Here is a 21,353-nt window from a genome sequence, read left to right as displayed (position 1 = left end):
ACAAATTCATATAAAAGAAAATGTTTAACCATCTACAGTATTCTATATTATGAAAATGTGAAATAAATTATGTTTTATCTTCTGTGACAGTGAAAAAGCCATGTCACGTCAACTACCCATACACACACACACCCCTTTATAATGGACATTCTCATCAAATGTACAAATCTGTAGCTACCAATAATCTCTATTTGTGTGACTTTATTTATTTACTATTTTTAATATTATTACAGCTTGACAGTACGTCCATATAAAATGTATGTGAGCAAAAGTGCAGAATTAAAGTCAAAGTAAAAGACTCTTAATTGATCTAAAACCCACAAATAAATTAAAAAGATGTGTTGCATTTAGAAAAAACAGACGTTTTGGAGCTACTTAAGAAGCACTTTTCCTGGATCAGAGCCGGTGCTTTGGCTGTCGAAAAAGACAGAACTGGTTCTAACTGGTCCGAACCTGCACTCAAACTGCCTCGGTGGTAAAGGGGCATAAATGACATTGAAATTTTAGTCCCGTGAAAACTCGAGTCGTGTCTAATACAGTTTCCGTAATTTAGAGACTTTGTGCTGTTTTCTTCACAGCGCAAATCTCTTTATCATCACAGCGCCCATCGTTAATAAAAGTGCAGAACATTTGTTCCCACGCGCCGTAGTGTCTGTTTGCGTAATCAGACTTCAGCAGTAGCTTGTTGGAGATGAACAAATTATGCAGTGATGTGATCTCCCAGTACACCTTCCAGACTGTTACACATGCAGTCAGTGATCATAGAAACTCTTTCATCATTAAGGGTTTTATTCATGATATTTATTTCCTTCTATATTATGTTGTACTCCTTACGGCGAGAAGAGATTTGTCGATCTGTTGCATTGTCCCTCAGTGTGGAAGGAAACCCAGTGTCTGCCTTCCAGCTGTTTCCCAAACCAGTGAAGATGTTTCAGCAGTCTACTGAACGAGAGTCGTGTTGTTTGGATTCTATTTTTATTTCCTTTCTCATCTTGGTGAGAGAAAATGATTTGGTTCTCACAAAGTGTATCTTGAAGTAAGACCTGAGCTGGTCCATGTCATGCCATGGTGTTTGTTGACTTACTGAGGTGCATGGAAACCTTTCTGCACCTTCACACGACACACCGCTGTGTTACAATACCGTGAAACATACGACAGGGGCTGAGAGATGAATTTGTAACGACACACGGTCGAGAATACGGACTCGACCCATGTAGATGTTAAACTGTAAGAGCAGAGTACAGTCACGAGAACCCTGGGAAGCACACGATGAGCCCAGGTCCAAATCCGTCCACTGGGCTTGGTCTCTGCTGCTTTGTTCAAATTCATATGTATACAAACACAACGGTGGAACAAAGAGTAAATAATTTACCCTTGGCAATCGTTCTCAGTTCTGTACTACCACAGCGACATCTACATTTAGAATTCATTCATTCATTCATCTATCTTCTACCGCTTATCTGAAATACTCGGGTCACGGGGAGCCTGTGCCTATCTCAGGCGTCATCGGGCATCGAGGCAGGATACACCCTGGAAGGAGTGCCAACCCATCACAGGGCACACACACACTCTCATTCACTAACACAATCACAAACTACGGACAATTTTCCAGAGATGCCAATCAACCTACCATGCATGTCTTTGGACTGGGGGAGGAAACCGCAGTACCCGGAGGAAACCCCCGAGGCACGGGGAGAACATGCAAACTCCACACACACAAGGTGGAGGCGGGAATCGAAGCCCCAACCCTGGAGGTGTGAGGCGAACGTGCTAACCACTAAGCCCCCTCCACCATGCCCCCTACATTTAGAATGGAAGAATAGAATTTATTTTGTCATATTACAGAACAGTGAAATTCTTTTTTCGTATATCCCGAATTTGGAGGTCGAGGCTCTGCAACACAACTGAAGCGCTGTCATTAAATACACATTTTCCAATCATAGGTTCAAAGGTGCACTATAGAGCCAAAAGTATGTGCCCCTCGCACCCATATGAGGTTCTTCTCCAATCTTTTCCTCACAAAGTTAAAAGGACACGATTATATTAAAATGTCTCTGTATTTTGTAGTTTGACAATTTCCTTCCGCTGCACAAAGCACAGAGCTCCATGAAGACACAGTGTGTTAATGTCGGAGTAGAAGAAGTGGAGTGTCCTGCACAGAGCCCTGACTCTGACTCAACACCACTGAACACCTTTGTGATGAACTGGAACACCGACTGAACCCCAGAGCTGAACAGTGTCTGATCTCACTAATGATCTTGTAGCTGAATGAACACAAATCCGACATCTAGTGGAAAACCTTCACAGAGGACAAAAGAAGCTTATGGGTGTGATGGTCCCATGTTCACAATCTTCTGACAATACAGTGTGTAATATATATATAGCTACCTGATCAGAACAGTGTGGCTGCCTGAAACATCACACACTGATTGATGAAACGCGTCTCCCTGGCAACAGAGTGTTGCAGAGTGTTTAAAAACGCCTGGATGAATGACAGAGTGCAGCTTCCACAGTACTTTTGTTTTTATATTCATTAACATTGCATGAAGTGTCGGTATACTTTTCACCTACATATTTATAGCACTCCATATTTATTTTTTAACTAAATCCAATTTCGCACACAGAGGCAAATTAAACAAGGTCAGTACTGTAGGTGGAGTAAAGCCGACAGGTAAGACTGTATCAGAGAGGTGACGTCAGCGCTGTCGCTTTGCTATCCGGCTTCAGACATTCAGAAAAAGAATAAATAAATAAATAAATAAATAAAAGAGCTTGAGCACTCCACAAATGTCAGATATGACAACTATTTATTTGAAGCCTCCACAGACCCCTGAGTGAGAAGTCACTCTGACATGAGCCACGTCTCTGATGTGTAAAAACAAGGCAGCATTCGTTGGGCTTTTAGGAAAGTGTCGTCTTTGTCGTCATCGCAGGTAAGAAGCTAAAGCTCATATCAGTAAATTTGACTTATTCAACATACTTAGCTTGCATGTTAAGGTACATTTCTGAGTTATGTCTCTAATTATAATGCTAAATAGCTAGCTAACGTTCTGACTATAACGGATACGTTCGTCTAGCTAAAATTTAGAGAATACTAGAATATTTAGGATTTATAAATACAGATTTAGACTAATAAAGCATTTCCATCAGATTTGAATATAGATATGAATATACACGAGGGACGCTGGTGGGAGAACCACGCCTTGGTCTGGGAGGAATCCGTCGCACGAGGAGTATTTGGTTTATTAATGAATGAATATTTATAGATGTGTCAGGACAACACACTATTATTATGTATTATTATGTAGTATTATGGTTCTTACAGCCACATAGTTGACTTCTTAAAAAAAAAAAAAATAAATAAATAAATAAATGTATTCATTTTTATATTTTTTTTTAGATAACACTAATAACTTAACTTTGATTAATTAACTTGAAACTCTACAAAGTCCAGCAGCAGCTTATTAACATCCTCATGATGTTAACACACTCAGTATATTTTAAGCAAAACTTAAGGTTATAGACAGAAGAAAGCTCTGTGAAATGAACAGAAGCTTGTTTACAAAGTGGAGCAATTGTGATGGTCTTTACTCTTCTGGGTATGATCCAAGCCGGACAGGCACGAGAGAGAGAGAGAGAGAGAGAGAGAGAGAGAGAGAGAGAGGAGAGAGAGAGAGAGAGAGAGGAGAGAGAAGCTTCTTGGTCCAAGCACTAATTGTGGTCGCCCCTTGGGGCCGTCGTGACGGTGCAGGTGGCAGATCTTATCGGTTCAGCCGTACTCGGCTCACGCTGACACACTGCTGACGTTTCAGTGGTTAGTTATGGACTCTTTGTTGTGGAGAAACAGTTCACTTGGGAATAATTCTTTGCACAGGCAGAACCTGCTCCATTCATGTATAAACACAGACATCACACAGTCACGTTAAAAATCTAACGAACACTCAGGACACCGAATACCTCACTTTGCTCGTGTTCATCCTTTTTTTTAAAAGGGAAAACTGATCTACACCTTTTCTAAAAATAGCAGGTTAGCTGTATTCACACCGAGGGAGGGGGGGGGAGGGGGGAGGCTGCCTGTAATAAAAGATCTCCTCTGTGACGAACCTTTCCTACCTGGATGAGTGTTAATTAACACGGCAGGAGCAGGTTCTTTTCCTGCTGGTCCTGGTTGTGCGATACGATCTCGGCAGTTTGTCGTTCATTTATTCACATCAATCTAAGTCTGAATCGTTAGCTGCCAAACGAATCAGCCTGCAGATGCACCCTTTGGTTTTTCCTTTCTTAACTAACCTCCTAGTGTGAAACTGTGTGGGTCGTGTAAACCTTAACACCTTCCAAAGCTGTTGTTTAAAAAGGAAAGCTTACGGTTCCCATCGGATGCTTGCGATGCAGACGGACATACATTAATGTGTCGATTTAGACGTTATTACAGTCCAGACAAATCTACATCATCTAAGAATCTGATAGACTATGCATGAGGGTTCAGTTTTACAGAAACACAGCACATGGTGAAAACCTTTCAATCTGGCAACTGAAATAGAAATACTTAATTTGACTTTTTTGTTATAAAAATGTGCTTAAATGTTTCATGCCTTTCTTCACAAATGTCTCTTTAACTGTACAAATTATGAATAAAAAAGAAAAGAAAAGAAATAAAACAGTCGCGATAACGTCCAGCACTGAACCGAATGAAACTCTTGTTGGTTTCTAGTCGTCTCAGGCACCCTGTATCGCCGGGACGCAAATCCGAAAAGATTGCACAACTTTTCCTGTCAACTGAACTGAGGAAATAAGTGTGAAGAAACAAGGGAAGTGGGGGGATGGGAAAGGAAGTCAGGAGACGAACGTGTAAATACAGCTGCGGATGACTCTAGTGCCATCTAGAGCAGAGCCGTGTGAGATCAATCCGAGGCTTTCTAACTGAATTTGTGTTAAACGGCCCGTTTAATGAAAGCCAGTCGTCCACACGCCATCGTGCTAAAAGGACTTCCTTTGTTAATCTCCTGTCACAGTTGCTTTCGCTTGTGTTACAGCAGCTTGACGGAGTCAGACGCTAAAAGCTAAAAGCCCTCTTCGGTGTCACTCGATAAGCAACGTTCGTGTGGACGCGGGATCGACTTTTTTAAAGAGATGCAGGTTCACGTTGGCTTTTACCCTGCCCCAGTTTCAGAGGTGTGACAATCGCTGGTCAGACGTCTGGACTTTCGGCTCTTTTTGCATGAGAAAGGTCAATGCAAATAAAGATTGAATTTTCTAGATGTAGAAACCTGTAGTACAGGAGAGGAATGTGTGTGTGTAAAATACCTGTATACTGGCTGCATCTCTCTGACGATCCCAATCACTGCTTCTGGAGGAAAGTGCCGGAACTGCTGGAACAGGTCTCGAACGTTCGTCCTGTACTTGAGATCCAGGTCCAGCTGCACGATTCGCTTCATCTCTGAGAGAACGGTAAAACGAATACGACAACAATAAACAACGTTTTAAGAAACGCCACGCGATTCATTTACGGATTTGGTTTCTCGCTCTTTCTCCCTTTCACAAATCTGGCCAGCAGCCTTGTTGCAAGCGAGCCTTCGACATTCACCGCAGTCCCGTAGCTCAGAGACTACGACGGTTTACTTCCAATAAAAATCACAATAACAAAAAAAGGAAGTAAACAAATTGATTTGAACTGAATTGAATGTGTTTGCTAAGCTTGATGTGAGTCACGCCCTTGTTACAAGGTGATTCAGAAGCGAGTTGTGCTGATGGGACGAAGGGATACAGACAAAAACAAACAAATGGAACATTTTGTACCTGAACTCTACAGTTCAATCGGTCAGTGTGACACACTCGTGTGTTTCAGGTGGAGCAGTAGGAGCTGTGATGACATTTGTTACTGTACCAGAATGCTGCCGTAAAATAGTCCGAGGAAGGAAATGAGATAATAAAAGAGACGGTTCCAGGGAAAAAACATTAAAGATGATGTTAATAATACGGCACATAAATGACACACAAACCTTTTTACTCTTTCAGGTGTGATGGACAGTAAAGGGATCGTTAAGACATTATACATCCTAAATTATTAAAGGATAGTAATTAAAGGTGCAGGATGTTTCAGAAATGCTTCAGAAAACTGAGTCGGGCGACAAACAAAACAAACATGTAGCCAATGAGCAGAAAGGGGCGTGTCTTGTGAATATGGGGTGGAGAGAGTGTTCAGTGTGCATGGGAGACATTAGCATAAAGTGATTGACACACTGACATGGCGGATACCTGCCGTTACCTCTGCCTCGGGTTTTAGGTGTTGAACGTCGTCTTCCGCATGAAACGGAGCTAAGCCTTTCACGCTACAACGCACAGTACTACATAAACACATCTGTATTACCATAGTATTACTCATTGGTGTTCATTTACTGATAAAAATCTCCCCTCGGCCAGCTGCCCCAGCTGTAGTACAGTATAGTTACATATGTATGTGTGGGGCGTAGCTAAAACGGGGTGACACCCATTTGGGTTAGGGGCGTGTTTGTTTTGGTGAGTTCAGACAACATTGGCTTTCAAACAACGTGCACCGCACCTTTAAATGGTGTTAAAAGAAAGGGGTGGGGGGGACACGACCTATACGTGCAGAATAATGAAACTCTGATACAATAAGCATCCGCTTTAAAAATAAAATCGCAAGTGAGAAACTTCCCCTCTGTGGTGCTGCTACAGCTACAGCATCACTACATGGTGCAGGTTGTTTCGAGACGGTCATCGTGGTGCTTTAATGATGTGTTTACGACCTGCAAGATACAAGGAATTCCTCTCTCTTGGCCTCTTTAGCCAGGGGCAAGGCACGGTTCTCAGAAACGAGGGATAAGATGCTCACACTCCGCTGAAGCAAAAACAACCATGCTCCATCCTGAATCCTCCATCCTGTTCAGATCACATCTGGAACATCTGTCCATCTTATCTAATCAGCCAATCGTGTGGCGGCAGCAGCGACGTACATAAAATCCTACAGATTCAGATCAAGAGCTTTTTTTGTCCTGTATCTGCTTGAGAGTATACAGTATACTGTGCTGCTGCCACCTGATTGGCTCATTAGATGAGCGCACAAACGCACAGGCGTAAACGTGTGTCTATTAAAGCAGATGCTTTTGTGTTCAATAACAATATCAAGATCACGTCACAACATCTACAGTATAAGCAACGGCAGGTCGAAGCCTCTCCACACAGGTGGCTGAGGATGACGAGTGAGGGCGGCTATGATGAGGAACACAGCGTGTGGCAGGTGGGAGTCCAGATGGACTTAGTGGATTATGATTATTCTCCAGCCACCACCTCATCTCCCCAATGGAAACAACAGCAAACACTGATTCAGTGTGTTACAAAATGGGACAAAAGTCGGTCAACCTAATTACGTGCTTAACCCCTTAATTCGCTCAGGATCTGGCAGCTGCTCTCGACCTACTTTCTTTACTCTGGAACTACTTTAGCTTTCCTGTTAGTTTCAGTGCAGATATTTAATCATTCTTAGGAGATAAAGACTAACATGGTGAGAAGGTGAATAGATGAGACTTTATTTACAGCATACAGTACACATGTTGCCAACAAACAATGTACAACATCCACACTAACCCACTATTGCCCCTTTCCCCCCCGAGGCAGTTTGAGTGCAGGTTCGGAGCCTAATTTAGAACCAGTTCTTTCTTTTTCGACAGCCAAAGCACCGGCTCTGAACCAGGAAAAGTGCTTCTTAAGTAACACCAAAACGTCGCTGGTCTAGACTTAAGAACCGCTTGTGTCAGGGGCTGTGGGCGGGGCTGGGGCAAGGCTACTGTTAGCGCCTGTGGACGGGGCTACTGTTAGCACCTTTGATAATGTACCTTAAGCAGTGGTTGTGGGCGGGGCTACTGTTAGAGCCTTTGATAATGTACCTTAAGCAGGGGCTGTGGGCTGGGCTACTATTAGAGCCTTTGATAATGTACTTTAAGTATACTAATGTTTAATACATTTTTACTTTACCACAATATGATGGTAAAGTAAAAATGCTAAGGCTACATGCTAAGGCTAACTTTTTCTGCGTTAATGATAAAATAACGTTAAGTACTTTCTCGATCACAACCTCCGTTTATACAGATTACACGGAGCTGCACGTACACGTCGGATTCGCCGCATTTGGGCGTTAATGTAGGTTCACAAAGCCATGAGCATTAACAGTAAAGCAACATCCACCATTGTTGTTGTTGTGTTTGTGGCTGCCGTGCTAGCGTTGTTGTGTAACGTGACACGTATACAGTGACGTCACACTCGGCTCTGTGATGCTCTCTAACCAATGGAAAGGCAAACCGGTTCTTAGAAGGTTCGTCAGTGGAACCAACTCTGAACCAGCACCAGTGCTAGCTCTGAACCAGCACCCGGTACCTTCTGGTGGTAAAGGGGTACTAGATCCCATACAACAACCTAACATGACATGCAAACTATACCCTTGTACACACCTAAGCTACCTGGGGTCTACTTTATGGTCTGTCTACATGTATTAGACAGGATTTGTGACACACTACATATATATATGGACACCTGACCATCAGACCAATAATGCCTTTTTGAACGTTCCACATTCCGGTTTTAGTCCGACTCTTCTGTTAAAAATAAAATTTGTTAAGTGTGTAATTAAGTGTGTAATGTCAAAATGCCAGAGCTCAGAAATGTTTGACACCACAGATATAGCGAGCAGAAATAAATGAGCCGATCTCTCATCACCCTCTCAATGGAAGCCACTTTCTAGATAGGATGGGAAAAATTGTATGCATTTGGTTTTAAAGATTTTTTTTCGATTTGAGAGACGTCTTTATGTGTTATAACTATATCCCCAAACAGGGAGTATGGTAATTATATATATATATAATCACATCACATGCCTACAAAAGGCTTCAGACTCCATAAAACCACAGATGTAGTGAAACAAATCCACTGGAATAAACTACAAACACAGGACCAGCTGGGTGAACGTCAGTAAGTTCTCTCATTTGAAATCTGGGAAAACAAACTTTGTAGGTCACACACTCACGAGTACAATAGCCCGTCACCAGCACACATGGTCACTGTAATGATTTGTCTATTGCTGTCTTTGCATTTGCCTTCTTGAAAAGTTGAAAACTAGAGCAAGGCTTTATCCCTTTACATTACCACAATCTTTCCCTTCATCTTTAAGATCCTTTTTCATGTGACCGGTCAGTCACATGGAATTTGGCAGAATACATTCATGGTCAGTTTATGGACACATCCTCCTGGAAATAAACTGAAAAGCAAGCGAGTGTAACGATGGTACAAAAGTGATTGTTTTTTTTTCCCCCTTAAATCTAATGTGACAGATTTGTGTGAACGCTTTTATCCAGCAGATGTACGGAGTCGTATATAGGACACAAGCAGAAAGCTCGGGAACACGTTAGGCGACGAGACGTATGGCGTCACCCTCCCCTACGGCACAAACATCATTATTAGCCATTATTGACTAGTCATTCAGATAGCTGGAACAGCGCTGGACGTAATGACAGGAAAGATCATTAGAACAGACAGATTCCCCTCGAGACATGCGTTACAACAGGAAGACAAATTGGTTCATTCTCAGATGTTTATCATAAAAAGTCAACTGCAGCGTAGAAAAAGGTAAAGATTCTTAATGCCGAGGCTCCGAATGCCAGAACATTCCATTTAAAATACACTACGCTTTGAGATGTGAGCGAACCATACGAAGGAGAGCCACTGTTATGACCTAGGGTTAGGGGTTAGGCTAGGGCTTCAATGGACCTTTTTTATTATTAAAGTGAAATCAAAATAGTTTCAGACAACAAAAGAATTTTGTGAAATATATTCACTTTAATTTTACAATTGTCTGGTCAAATCTTCTCTAGGTCCGTACACATCAGTACTGAATGCATTATATACACTGACATGATTATATATAAATGATATTCACTTTTCTGTGCAAGGAAAATACATCAACTTATATCTTAGAGAGGAGGCGGGGCTTAACCTGATTGATTGTCCGATAAAATCAGGTCTTTTATAAACCTTAACTTTGTCTCTATGTTAAAATATTTGAAGCTACATTGTAAAAGGATCACGTTGGTGACGTTACGTTATTATGTTAGAGATGTGCCAATGTCTGTATGTTATAAATGTTATAAATGGAAACATCTTCGACACCATGCAGAAATGTCAGAGACAAATTATATCCTTTCAGCCACGGTGGCATTTCGGCTCTGTGTCAGAGATGTTAGTGTACCTCTGAATGCCAGTGACAGAAAGGATAAACATACTAATAAAATAAAGAAAAAATATTAATTTATAAATATAATTAATTAAAAAGAATTTTTTTTTAATTATATGGCTTCTCTCTCTCTCTCATATACACACACACACACACACACACACAGAAAGAGAGAGAGAGACAGAAGGACAGATTCTCTCACAGACACGCACAGACACACAGACAGAGACACACACACAGACAGAGACACACACACACACACGACACACACACAGACGACACACAGACGACACACACAGACGACACACACAGACGACACACACAGACGACACACACACGGTCATTTCTGCACTGTGTCTGAAACATTATCTCTAAAATGATCACAAAAATATTCCCTACACGATGTAATCTGTAGCATTTTTTAACTTATTATTATTAAATACTGTATTGTATTCATGAGTTTTCAGGTTTGTTTAGATGTTGTTGATGGTACAGTATGATGTGTCCTGAATGCTGATTGGTCTGATTGATCCAAGTCAGCTTGTTTTTTCTGTTGAAGCCAATGGGTTCAAGTTCAATTTATTAATAAGTGTAGAGAGGTGAACCTCCACATCCATCTCCAGAGTCAGTAGCTACATCATGTAGCCTCTCAGAGATCAGACTCCGTGCTGTGGGCCGGTTTAAAATCAGACTAAAAATTGTCATGACAAACCGTGAGACACGACTGAAGTTGGTCGGACACAATCGTGTCTAAAATCTTTGAGGTAAAAGGTGAGGCAGATAAAGGGAGGAAATGTTTTAAGCTGGACGGATCGAGTGAAGGTTTCTTGAGCAGAGACGTAACAGTAGCCACTTTTAACCCATCCGAGACACGGCCAGTTAAGACATTTGTTAAAAAAGGACACTAGACCTGACCCGACCGAGTCAGTAATCATTTTAAAAATCTTGGATGAATGAAATCGAGGTGACTAGCAGATGGTTTGGATTTAGCGAGGTGTCCTTAAGTAACTGAAGAGAGACGGGTTTAAATCAGCCCATGTGGCAGGTGCCAGTGAAGGTGTTATTAACACGGAGTTAACTGTAGATCTCAAGTTTATTAAAAAAACCTCAAGAAGCTTCACAGAGAGCATCAGAGGCTACAGACAGAGTACATACGGGTGGGTTAACAACAGAACAGAGTTTATTACCGAAAACAGCACTTACAGCACTTTGGTCTGGAGTGATTACGTAAACTTAAATCAGAACATGTGGAACAGAGCAGTGTTCAGCTTGGGGTTGGCTATTTATATAAAACACTGAAAGTGTGGAACGTTTTAGGTCAAAATTGTGTAGAACAATACGTCAAACCTTTGATGTTCACTGATAAAAATTGTTTAATGATTCTTGTAACAGCGATAAACTGGTCAGCTATGAACACAGATTTCTGCACTGAGCTTCTTTGTTGTTTGTTCTTCCACTTTGTTTTGGGTGAACAGAACCTTACACCACTCCAAATGACATTTCACCGCAATATTTGTTGCCATTGAGAACTTCCTATTGTAATATTTGCTCTGAAAACACATGGGAACTACGGAACCTTCTAGCGTCGCTTTAATGAATAAAAAGTTCCTGTAAACAAACAGGACAGACATTTGCTAAATGATAATGTACAGTACGTCTGTCACAACATTACAAAGAAAAACTCATTTGTAGTTCTATGGACTTTAAAATTCATACACAAATGCAACCAAGCATCAAGTATGACAAGAAGAATTGACCGATGGCGTCTCAATATGAAAGTAAATACTTCAGCTGATATTTAAAAAAATTAAATAAATAAATTATCCTATTTTCGTCAAGACAATCAGACTAAAAGACTTAAGTTTTAGGAATATTTCTACACAAGATATTTCAAGCGTATTCTTTTGATAATGGACTAATAAACAGTTTTGTGGTCAGGTTCCTGTTTAGATCATGACAAATTAAGGAGACAGAAAGTCTGCAGCTTTTTCCAAGTATTGAACTAACAAGTATCGGATCGTCACAGAACTCATAGTTTGGTGAAAAAAAACTCAAGACTCGTTTCTGTTCTGGCATCAAGGTGGTGGATTGAACGTCCCCCAGGGGTCCAGACAGCTGAGTCACCGGCTGTCATCAAACAATGCTTCTTGAACTGGAAATGTTCCCTGTTTGTTGTAGTTTTAGGTTAATTGTATCCTAAATCTGTAACCTAGTAAACCAGCGTTACTGTATTCACTGGAAGCCAGAGTCAGTGTAAATGTTGACATCATTTAGGCCTTTTTACACTTCGTGTGTTGTCTCTGATCCGATAGCTATCTGATTTGTTAAAACGTTACCGTTTACATCAGGCCACATAAACGCGTCTCGGCGAATCGGATATCGATCCAATCTTTCTACTCCCGGCCAAAATGTAAATATATTGGACCTCATTTCCGGGGTAATTGAAACAGAACGCTCTTTGGTGTGTGTGGTTTTCAGAACGCGATCAAAAAGAAGACAAAATAAAACTGGTTACGACGTTTATGCTACAAAAACATTGTTTACTGTTTGCTGCGTTTTCGCTGGCGGCAGCAGCACGTTTTAAGACCCGACGAGACGCCTGGGTGAAAGATCACCTGAGTGACGTACTTCCGTTTGGGAGGAGTATAGCGCTGACGTATGTGGCTTGAACAACCACATTCATTTACACCTGTCCAGTTTCATCTGAAACGCGTCCCAGACCACCTCCTGAAGGGGTTTGTACCATCGGATTTATATCCGTCTCCAAAACGTTTCGGAGGGCATTTAGACCTGGTCTTTTTACCATCGGATCACAGAAAACGCAGGAAGTGACCAGGTGTAAAAAAACCCCAAACCAGCGGTGTCCAGTCTTACCCACAAAGGGCCGGTGTGGTGCAGGTTTTCATTCCAACCAAGCAGAAGCCACACCAGATTCTACTAAAAGCCAAGAACAGATGATTAAACAGGTGGAATCAGGTGTGGCTTCTGCTTGGTTGGAATGAACACACCGCCCCTTTGTGGGTAAGATCGGACACCGCTGATCTAAATGATATTATTCTTTTTATTCCACACTGACCCTCAACACAGCTTACACAACAAATCAGCTTAACAATGCATTCATATGGTTTCCAGTAAGTTTAACCAGATTCTCTTGTCCAATGGTCTAATATTCAACTGAAAGAATATTTCAGAGCGCGAGTTGGTTATGGCTTTGTCAAAATGTACACAACCCCCCCCCCCCCCAATAAAAAAAATACATTCCAAAATACATTCATCAAAAGAATTAGCAAAAAATCAGACAGAATGAACAACTAAATGAGAAGGTAGGTGTGTACTGACCCATTTCTTGACCATGTAAAGCTAAAAAAAGCAGGTGTCCAGATGCAATCTCACAGTGTGGGGTGAAGATCCAGCCTTTTCCTTGCTTGCACACACATACACTCCTCTCCAGCTGTGACCTCACAAGTCATGAAATGTCCCTTCACAAAAAAAAACCTAGCAGCTAAAAAACACAGTTTTCTGGAAAAATGGGACAAAACCTCAACACAAACAACTACACAACCACAAACGAACTACAGCGTTGTGGTTAAGTAGGTGACTAATAGAACAAGTTAGTCTGTGAGTAGCTGCTTGTCAGGGGCCGACACAAATACCAGTACAATGAAATACAAACCATGGTGAGAAAAGGCACAACACAAATAAATAAATAAGTAAATAAATAACTATTTTTTTCAGAAGCAAAAGAAGAGAAAGGAGGCAAAAGATTTCCAGATCCGTCTTGCTCCTTGATGTGCAGTAAAAAGAGAAAAGGGGAGTTCGTATAAACATGGCAACAGACAAGAGAGTCTATTGATTGTAATAGTACAATAGAATAATTCCTAATACAACAAATGCCCGAGCTCACGGACAACAACTTGCCCAGAGGACCACCAGGAGAACTTTTCCCCCTTGGTGAGATCTAAAGAACATCCTTAAGGAGGTATGAAGGTGAGCAGGTCAAAGCCAAGTATGTGGGTCAACAATCAAGTGAAGACTTAAGAGAGGTAATAGAGTAGATTTACCCCGAGATGTAAACCACAGGAAAGCCTCAAATCAGGAAGGACAAATGATATCCTATGGACAGATGAGAGAACTTGTCCCAGAATGATGGAGAAAAATATATTATGAAGAACTGAATCAAAAACCACTGCTGAATTTATGAAGATCTTAGTGTGTCTAATTACCTCCTGTTCCTAGAGAAAGACAGATGGTTGCATATAAACAGGGGTGAATTTCCTACAGTGATATAAATCAAATGAAAGCTCACCTGTAGGCATAATGCGATGCATGGCCACAGAAAGAAAGAAGATGGCGTCACTGTAATACGCCCCGGAGCCTGCGCTGAAGTGCTTCTGCATGGCCTCCACAATAGGGAACAGTTTCTCCGTCAGACCGTTAACATCGTGAAACACCACCTAAAACAAAATCAAACTCTTATGTTTACGGTGAGAAAGCACTGCATCGTGGGGCCTTTTATATTACATGCTAAAGTAACGTTAGTTATATCGAGAACTAGATGACAGAAAAGGCGTCAGTGTTTCCAGGCTGTTGCACCACGTACATCTTCCTCTTCCTCTGTGTAGCCAAGGCTGTTGTGTACAAAGTGAGAGAGTAGACAGTAAGATTGTACACAGGGATAGGGGGTTTATATGGGGCATGAGGAGAAGGGCAAGAGGAGAGGAGGAAAGCCAAGGAGGAGGTCTACGGAAGTGGTGACGGAAGACATGTAAGTGGTTGGTGTGACAGAGGAAGATGCAGAGGACAGGTCGAGATGGAGCTGAAAGAAGTTCATACCACGTCATGTAAACTTGAGCTAATGTCGAACACCTTCTACAGAAATATTAACAGTTCTCCAGTCAGAGGATACAGCAATAAGCTGCATAACGTTCACACAACAGCTTGTAGGACCAGTGTACCAGGAGCTCTTGTGGTCAGACTCATTGCTGGTTCGGACCCCCAGTGGACGAGAAGGTCTTCCTAAATCTATGCATAATACTCTTTAGTAAATTTGCTGAATTCAGCAGCACCAGTGGTGAGTAAGTAACAGCGTTAATTAAACAGCGAGCCAAGTCACGGTCTAGTGCGTCCGATCTCAGCAGGCTTGAAGAAAAGTGTCGTCGCTCCCTCGAGTGCGTGGACAAAGTGTTGGCTTCGTATCGCACATCCGCACATAATGCAGTAAATAAATACTGATACTGAGAACCAAAACAGAATAGAAGCCTTTATTGTCACCACATATACATTACAGCACAGTGGTGAGGTTGGGGTCAGAGTGCAGGGGCAGCTATGATACAGTGCCCCTGGAGCAGGGAGGGCAGTGCTGGGGCTTGAACCCCGATCCTCCGATCAACAACCCAGAGCCTTAACCAGTTGAGCCATTGTCCTACAGCACAATGATCAGATTGTGTATCAAATCTAAATAATTTTATTCCCACTGTGATAATAATAAAATAAAATGATAAAATCCCAATGTAAAAACCTGATCCTAACAAAATACCCACAATGCCTCTCTACACGTTCATGCTTATTTTCCAACATTAGCGTCTCTCTCTGTAACTTGAGCACAGTCGGGTTTCTGCCTCCAGGCTGACGCCTACACAAGGGAAGTCTGCGTTATTCCCGACTTCCTTCGGCGCTCTTCCTGGAAACACAGTTCGTCTGCTGAGGGAATGTTTTTGACTTTAGTTTCTTCTGTGCTGCTGAGTTTGTGAGGCTGGTCCTGAGTCAGCTGTGCAAGTGGTCGAGCTGCAGCTTCCTGTACAGCTGGTCACGAGCTACTGTTACTTCCCTTAACAATCACAATAGTACTAAATGTTGTTAGACTACATGAGTTTTAATGCGAACACACATTTGCAGGAACTTTAAGCTCAGTGAATGTATTTACTGCTCAATTGTTATTTCTGTATCACGCATTCTGAACAACGGACGTGTTTTTGTTACGGATTTGTAGTGAAGTCATCTGTAGCTCTGACACAGAGATATACGCTAGGCAGGAGATGTTAGTTTGAGAGGAGACATTTAGAGTCGACACCAAAACTGCTAATCTTCATTAAGGAATAATTATTTTCATGATTGTTTCATTAATGATCTTGGACACAGATTCCTACAGCAACATTCCAAATACTTGTTCCCCAAATGTGTGCAGAAAAAGGACTTCTGCAGCATATTAAAGGTGAGGTCTCCGTTGTTTGAAAGCCAATGCTGACATATAAAATCACCAAAACAAACACGCCCCTAACCCAAACGGGTCCCACCCCTGTATCAATAGCTCCGCCCACACATACATACGTAACCCAGGGGACTAACAGAAAGAAACGTGTCTTTATCATAGCTGAAGGGAAGAACAATACGAGTGTAGATAAAAAAACAAGCAAAAATGACACACAAGCATAATCATGTAAAGGACAAAGGCATATATTAGTTCTGTGTAACAAAGCAAAACAGACGTTACTCACCTATCGAGAAGGAAAAAAGCGCCTCGGCGTCTTAAGTAAAGTTGGCCATTCACAGGTCGGAGTTTCCCGAGTCAATAACTCCTGAGCTAAACGCTGTTACTACACAAAACGAGGTTGTAGCTGCCTCTCTACATTACTACGATAGAAAAGAGGTGTTATTTGTGTAGTAACAGCGTTTAGCTCAGGAGTTATTGACTCGGGAAACTCCAACCTGTGAATATGTGGCCGACTTCCTGCTCCTTCAGTTCTCTCCAGCGCTGGAAAGCTGATCCTATATTAACACGTCCTACTTCTTGCCTTATCGTAAGTCTTTCTTCTCTTTCTTTCTTTGTTTTTATCCTCCATGTCAATGTTAAAACCGCTTTCTGCTAATGTCACACATGCGCACTGAACACGCTCTCCGCCCATATTGACAAGACACGCCCCTTTCTGCTCATTGGCTACACGTTAGTTTTGCTAGTCGTCCGACTCGGTTTTCTGAAGCGTTTCTCAGACATCAGAGACCGCAACTTTAATGCCATTCCTTTAAAATGAGATGATTAGCAGGGACATATTTACATTTATGGCATTTGGCAGATGTACATTTTCATCTCCATTTCTTAACTTCTTGCTCAAGGTCTCGGCAGTAGACGCCTGGTGGACCTGTGGTTCGATCTCACAACCTTCTGATTTGGAGTTCAATGCCTTAACCACTGAGCTACCACATCCCACAGAAGGAAAAAAAAACCCTTATATCTAACCACAACCTTTACTGGGTTCTTTAAACCCAACAGGAACTTTGACATGTTAGATGAAGCAACAACTACAATTTAAAACTAGGTTGAGACAAACTCTGAAGTGTGTGTATGATGATGTGGAGTTGAGAAGAACCGGATTAAGGACAGAATAATCTGGACTCGTGGCTAAACGCCAACGAATTGCACCGAGGGGCCAAGAAAGGGGATCAGCTCTAAGTGTGGATGTACATCTCTTCTCCTGAAAACACCCCTAGCACAAGGAGAGAAGTAACTGAATACAGAATGTAAACAACAATACGAGCCTGAGAGGTGTGTTTTATAAAGACGAGTGAAAAGTCTCTCTTTTTTAACTTCATCCTCTTGACTTGTGTATTGTAGGAAGAAAACGTATAAAGAGGAACTCCAAGGGGTTCAAACAGAGCAACAACGCCCCCGTGTGCCCACTGTTAGTAAACCAATAAGTAAGTTATAGCATGTAAAAGTATGTAGACGCCAGACTACGACACACGTGTGCTTGTGGCCTTAATATTAATAATATTGTTAATAAAATGTTGGTGATCATCATCCGTTCTTCTGTGAAGGTTTTCCACTAGATGTCGGATTTGTGTTCATTCAGCTACAAGATCGTTAGTGAGATCAGACACTGTTCAGCTCTGGGGTTCAGTCGGTGTTCCAGTTCATCACAAAGGTGTTCAGTGGTGTTGAGTCAGAGTCAGGGCTTTACTGTAGTGACAGGTGTCGCTCCGTTCATCCTTTTCAATTCAATGCACATGTCTCGGAGATCCTCTGTTCCTAATAAACAATTGAAGAACATGATCTTTGAGTATCTTTGTGTAGTTTTTTGGACCTCAGCAAATCACTGTTCTCCTAGGGGACCTTTGGGGGATGAGAGATATACGGTGTTTGTCCGTGCAGCGATGTGGAGGAAATGTCTGTTGCTTGACCTTTCTGCCCACTAGTGCAGGGCAACGACGATCACGTGGATTTGCCATGTGTGTCCTCTCAATACGATGGTGCCACTGCCCCCTGGTGGACCAGGAGTGAAAACATTTTTCCTCAGGAACGTTAGGTACAAGAGATGTAGGTTTAAATTCTTTTAAAAGCTCAGTCAAAAATTGTGTAAAAATTGTGTATTGGTGCGAGTCAGTATATGAGATTTCACATCATTTACACTGTTATTCAGCTCACAGCCCTACAGTTACTGTAACATTCTTTTTTTTACTTCTCTCTAGCCTCAAAACTTTACTGAAGACCCGTTAAAGCCGACACAAGCTCTGCATCAGCGTCTGCGTTGCAACAGCATTTATTCACCGTTTAGACACCAATAGAGCTTGACGTCATCTACATATGGACCCGAAATTGGCTAAAAAACACCCAAGACTTGTAGATCAGAGCATAATGGAGGGCACTGAGGCCGATGGAGTTCTGCTGCTCCTCAAGATCAAATCTCAATCGTACACATCACAGCCATCGTACGGTTTAAATCATCTATTTTAGAAGAAGTGTATACAACCCAGGGGTTTTTTACACCTGGTAACTTCCTGCGTTTTCTGTGATCCGATATCTACCAGAGGGTAAAAAGACCAGGTCTAAATGCCCTCCGAAACATTTTGGAGACGGATATAAATCCGATGGTACAAACCCCTTCAGGAGGTGGTCTGGGACGCGTTTCAGATGAAACTGGACAGGTGTAAATGAATGTGGTTGTTCAAGCCACATACGTCAGCGCTATACTCCTCCCAAACGGAAGTACGTCACTCGCAGGTGATCTTTCACCCAGGTGTCTCGTCGGGTCTTAAAACGTGCTGCTGCCGCCAGCGAAAACGCAGCAAACAGTAAACGATGTTTTTGTAGCATAAATGTCGTAACCAGTTTTAGTTTATCTTCTTTTTGATCGCGCTCTGAAAACCGCAAACACCAAAGAGCGTTCTGTTTCAATTACCCTGGAAATGAGGTCCAATATATTTACATTTTGGGCGGGAGTAGAAAGATCGCGTTTATGTGGCCTGATGTAAATGGTAACGTTTTAACAAATCAGATAGCTATCGGATCAGAGACAACACATGAAGTGACAGGTGTAAAAAGGCCCTCAGAAATCTGTTCCATAATATCAAAGCGATTCTCACTTCACTAGAGAGAAAACTGGGTCTGCCATCTGGAACGTGGCATCGTCAGTCACCAGAACTCATAACATCCACGTTATGTCAATTAAGAAGGTTTTCCCACGTTCCTAAGATTTTTCCGGCACATCTGCTAAACTACAACCCGAGCCCTAGTCCTCTTCTATACAGGGGGCTGGAGCTCACCTCCACTGAACTCCACCACAAGGGTCAACTCGTTATGTTACGTCTAACATCTAAAAAGCGCAGTTCTTCACCGCTTGTATAACGTGTGGTCACAGAAATAAATAAAGAAACAAGAATCGGATGAAGGACCAGTCCTGGATGTCACACTGACCAGACCTCCAAATCAGAAGACACCTCACTTGGTGTTCCATCTGTAAGATCCAAAAGATATTAGCCTTTACGTTCAAGATTACTAGGTCAAAGATGCAAAATAATTACTCTTGGTCTCAGGTGGTGCTGAGAAAAGATTTATTCTAGTCAGATTTCCATGTTCTTACCTCATACTGAAAGGTGGCCTCACGCAGCAGCTCAGGAAGCATCTTCATGGCCAGATCCTTACTGCCTCCATCACAGACATGATGGAGAACCAGTGTTTCATCCTCCCGGAAACGGCCATGTCTCGCCATGGAGCGCATGGCCACCTCAAACTTGCTCTGCATCGTCCGACTCGTGTTAACCTTGGTGAACATCATGAGAGCATGGTAACTCTGTCTTCTTCCTGAAGACCTGATGTCCACAGACAGGTCAGCGTCGTTGCGGTTGGAGTTGTGACTCGCCTGAGTCTCCTTCATTCGCTTGGTGGTGGTGGAGAAGTTCTGCTTTTCTGAACCTAAATAGTAAAAAGCCATCACAGCCAAAGCTGCAGCAAGGAGCAGAGCAAGCTGATGAGGTCTGAAGGTCCCGATTCTTGCCATGGTGAGTGAAAGCACACGCAACACGCCCATGGCTCCAAAGTATAGAGAGGAATCTGTATAAGGAGGAACAGTGAGGTCATAAAGATCATATAGCATCATGCATAACAGCATCATGCATAACAGTATCATAAACACTACACAGGCACCATGAACACTACACAGGCACCATGAACACTACACAGGCACCATGAACACTACACAGGCACCATGAACACTACACGGGCACCATGAACACTACACGGGCACCATGAACACTACACGGGCACCATGAACACTACACGGGCACCATGAACACTACACGGGCACCATGAACACTACACGGGCACCATGAACACTATAAAGGCACCATGAACACTATAAAGGCACCATGAACACTATACAGGCTCCATGAACACTAAACAGGCTCCATGAACACTAAACAGGCTCCATGAACACTATACAGGCACCATGAACACTAAACAGGCACCATGAACACTAAACAGGCACCATGAACACTATAAAGGCACCATGAACACTATACAGGCACCATAAACAACTGTGTACAAGCAGCACGTGACACCTGTTTAACACTTCAGATTAAACACTAAATATAAACTGCATTATGTTGTGTTCGTTCTTTAACACATCTATAGCACTTACCGTTCAGTAACACGCTCTGAACCATAAACAGATGTAATAACGTGGCTTTAAGCACGAAGTTACCTTCATGTGAAATGTGCACGCATTAATAAACGTTATCTCGAGGTGAGTCTCACTTTAGGTGTAAATACAAATAACAGCCTGTTCCCTTCAGACGCAGCCTACGTAGTGTACACAATAACAGTGTCTAGGGTTCTACACCT

At 42.2% G+C, this 21,353-nt stretch overlaps 1 protein-coding gene across 1 annotated transcript in view; it reads right to left on the bottom strand.

The window, feature by feature from the left end:
* xxylt1 (xyloside xylosyltransferase 1) overlaps positions 1–21,353 on the bottom strand; it is a 28,744-nt gene extending 7,391 nt beyond the window's left edge. Inside the window, exons 1-4 of the mRNA XM_027171454.2 lie at positions 21,151–21,353; positions 20,095–20,564; positions 14,547–14,694; positions 5,305–5,437 (exon numbers count right to left, since the gene is read on the bottom strand). Coding sequence (XP_027027255.2) covers positions 5,305–5,437; positions 14,547–14,694; positions 20,095–20,564; positions 21,151–21,175 — 776 coding nt within the window. The 5' untranslated portion in view covers positions 21,176–21,353. The remainder of the gene's footprint in view (positions 1–5,304; positions 5,438–14,546; positions 14,695–20,094; positions 20,565–21,150) is intronic.

Source organism: Tachysurus fulvidraco, chromosome 2 (genome assembly GCF_022655615.1).
Source record: "Tachysurus fulvidraco isolate hzauxx_2018 chromosome 2, HZAU_PFXX_2.0, whole genome shotgun sequence".
Lineage (NCBI taxonomy): Eukaryota > Metazoa > Chordata > Actinopteri > Siluriformes > Bagridae > Tachysurus > Tachysurus fulvidraco.
This window is presented reverse-complemented; position numbering and strand designations above follow the sequence as displayed.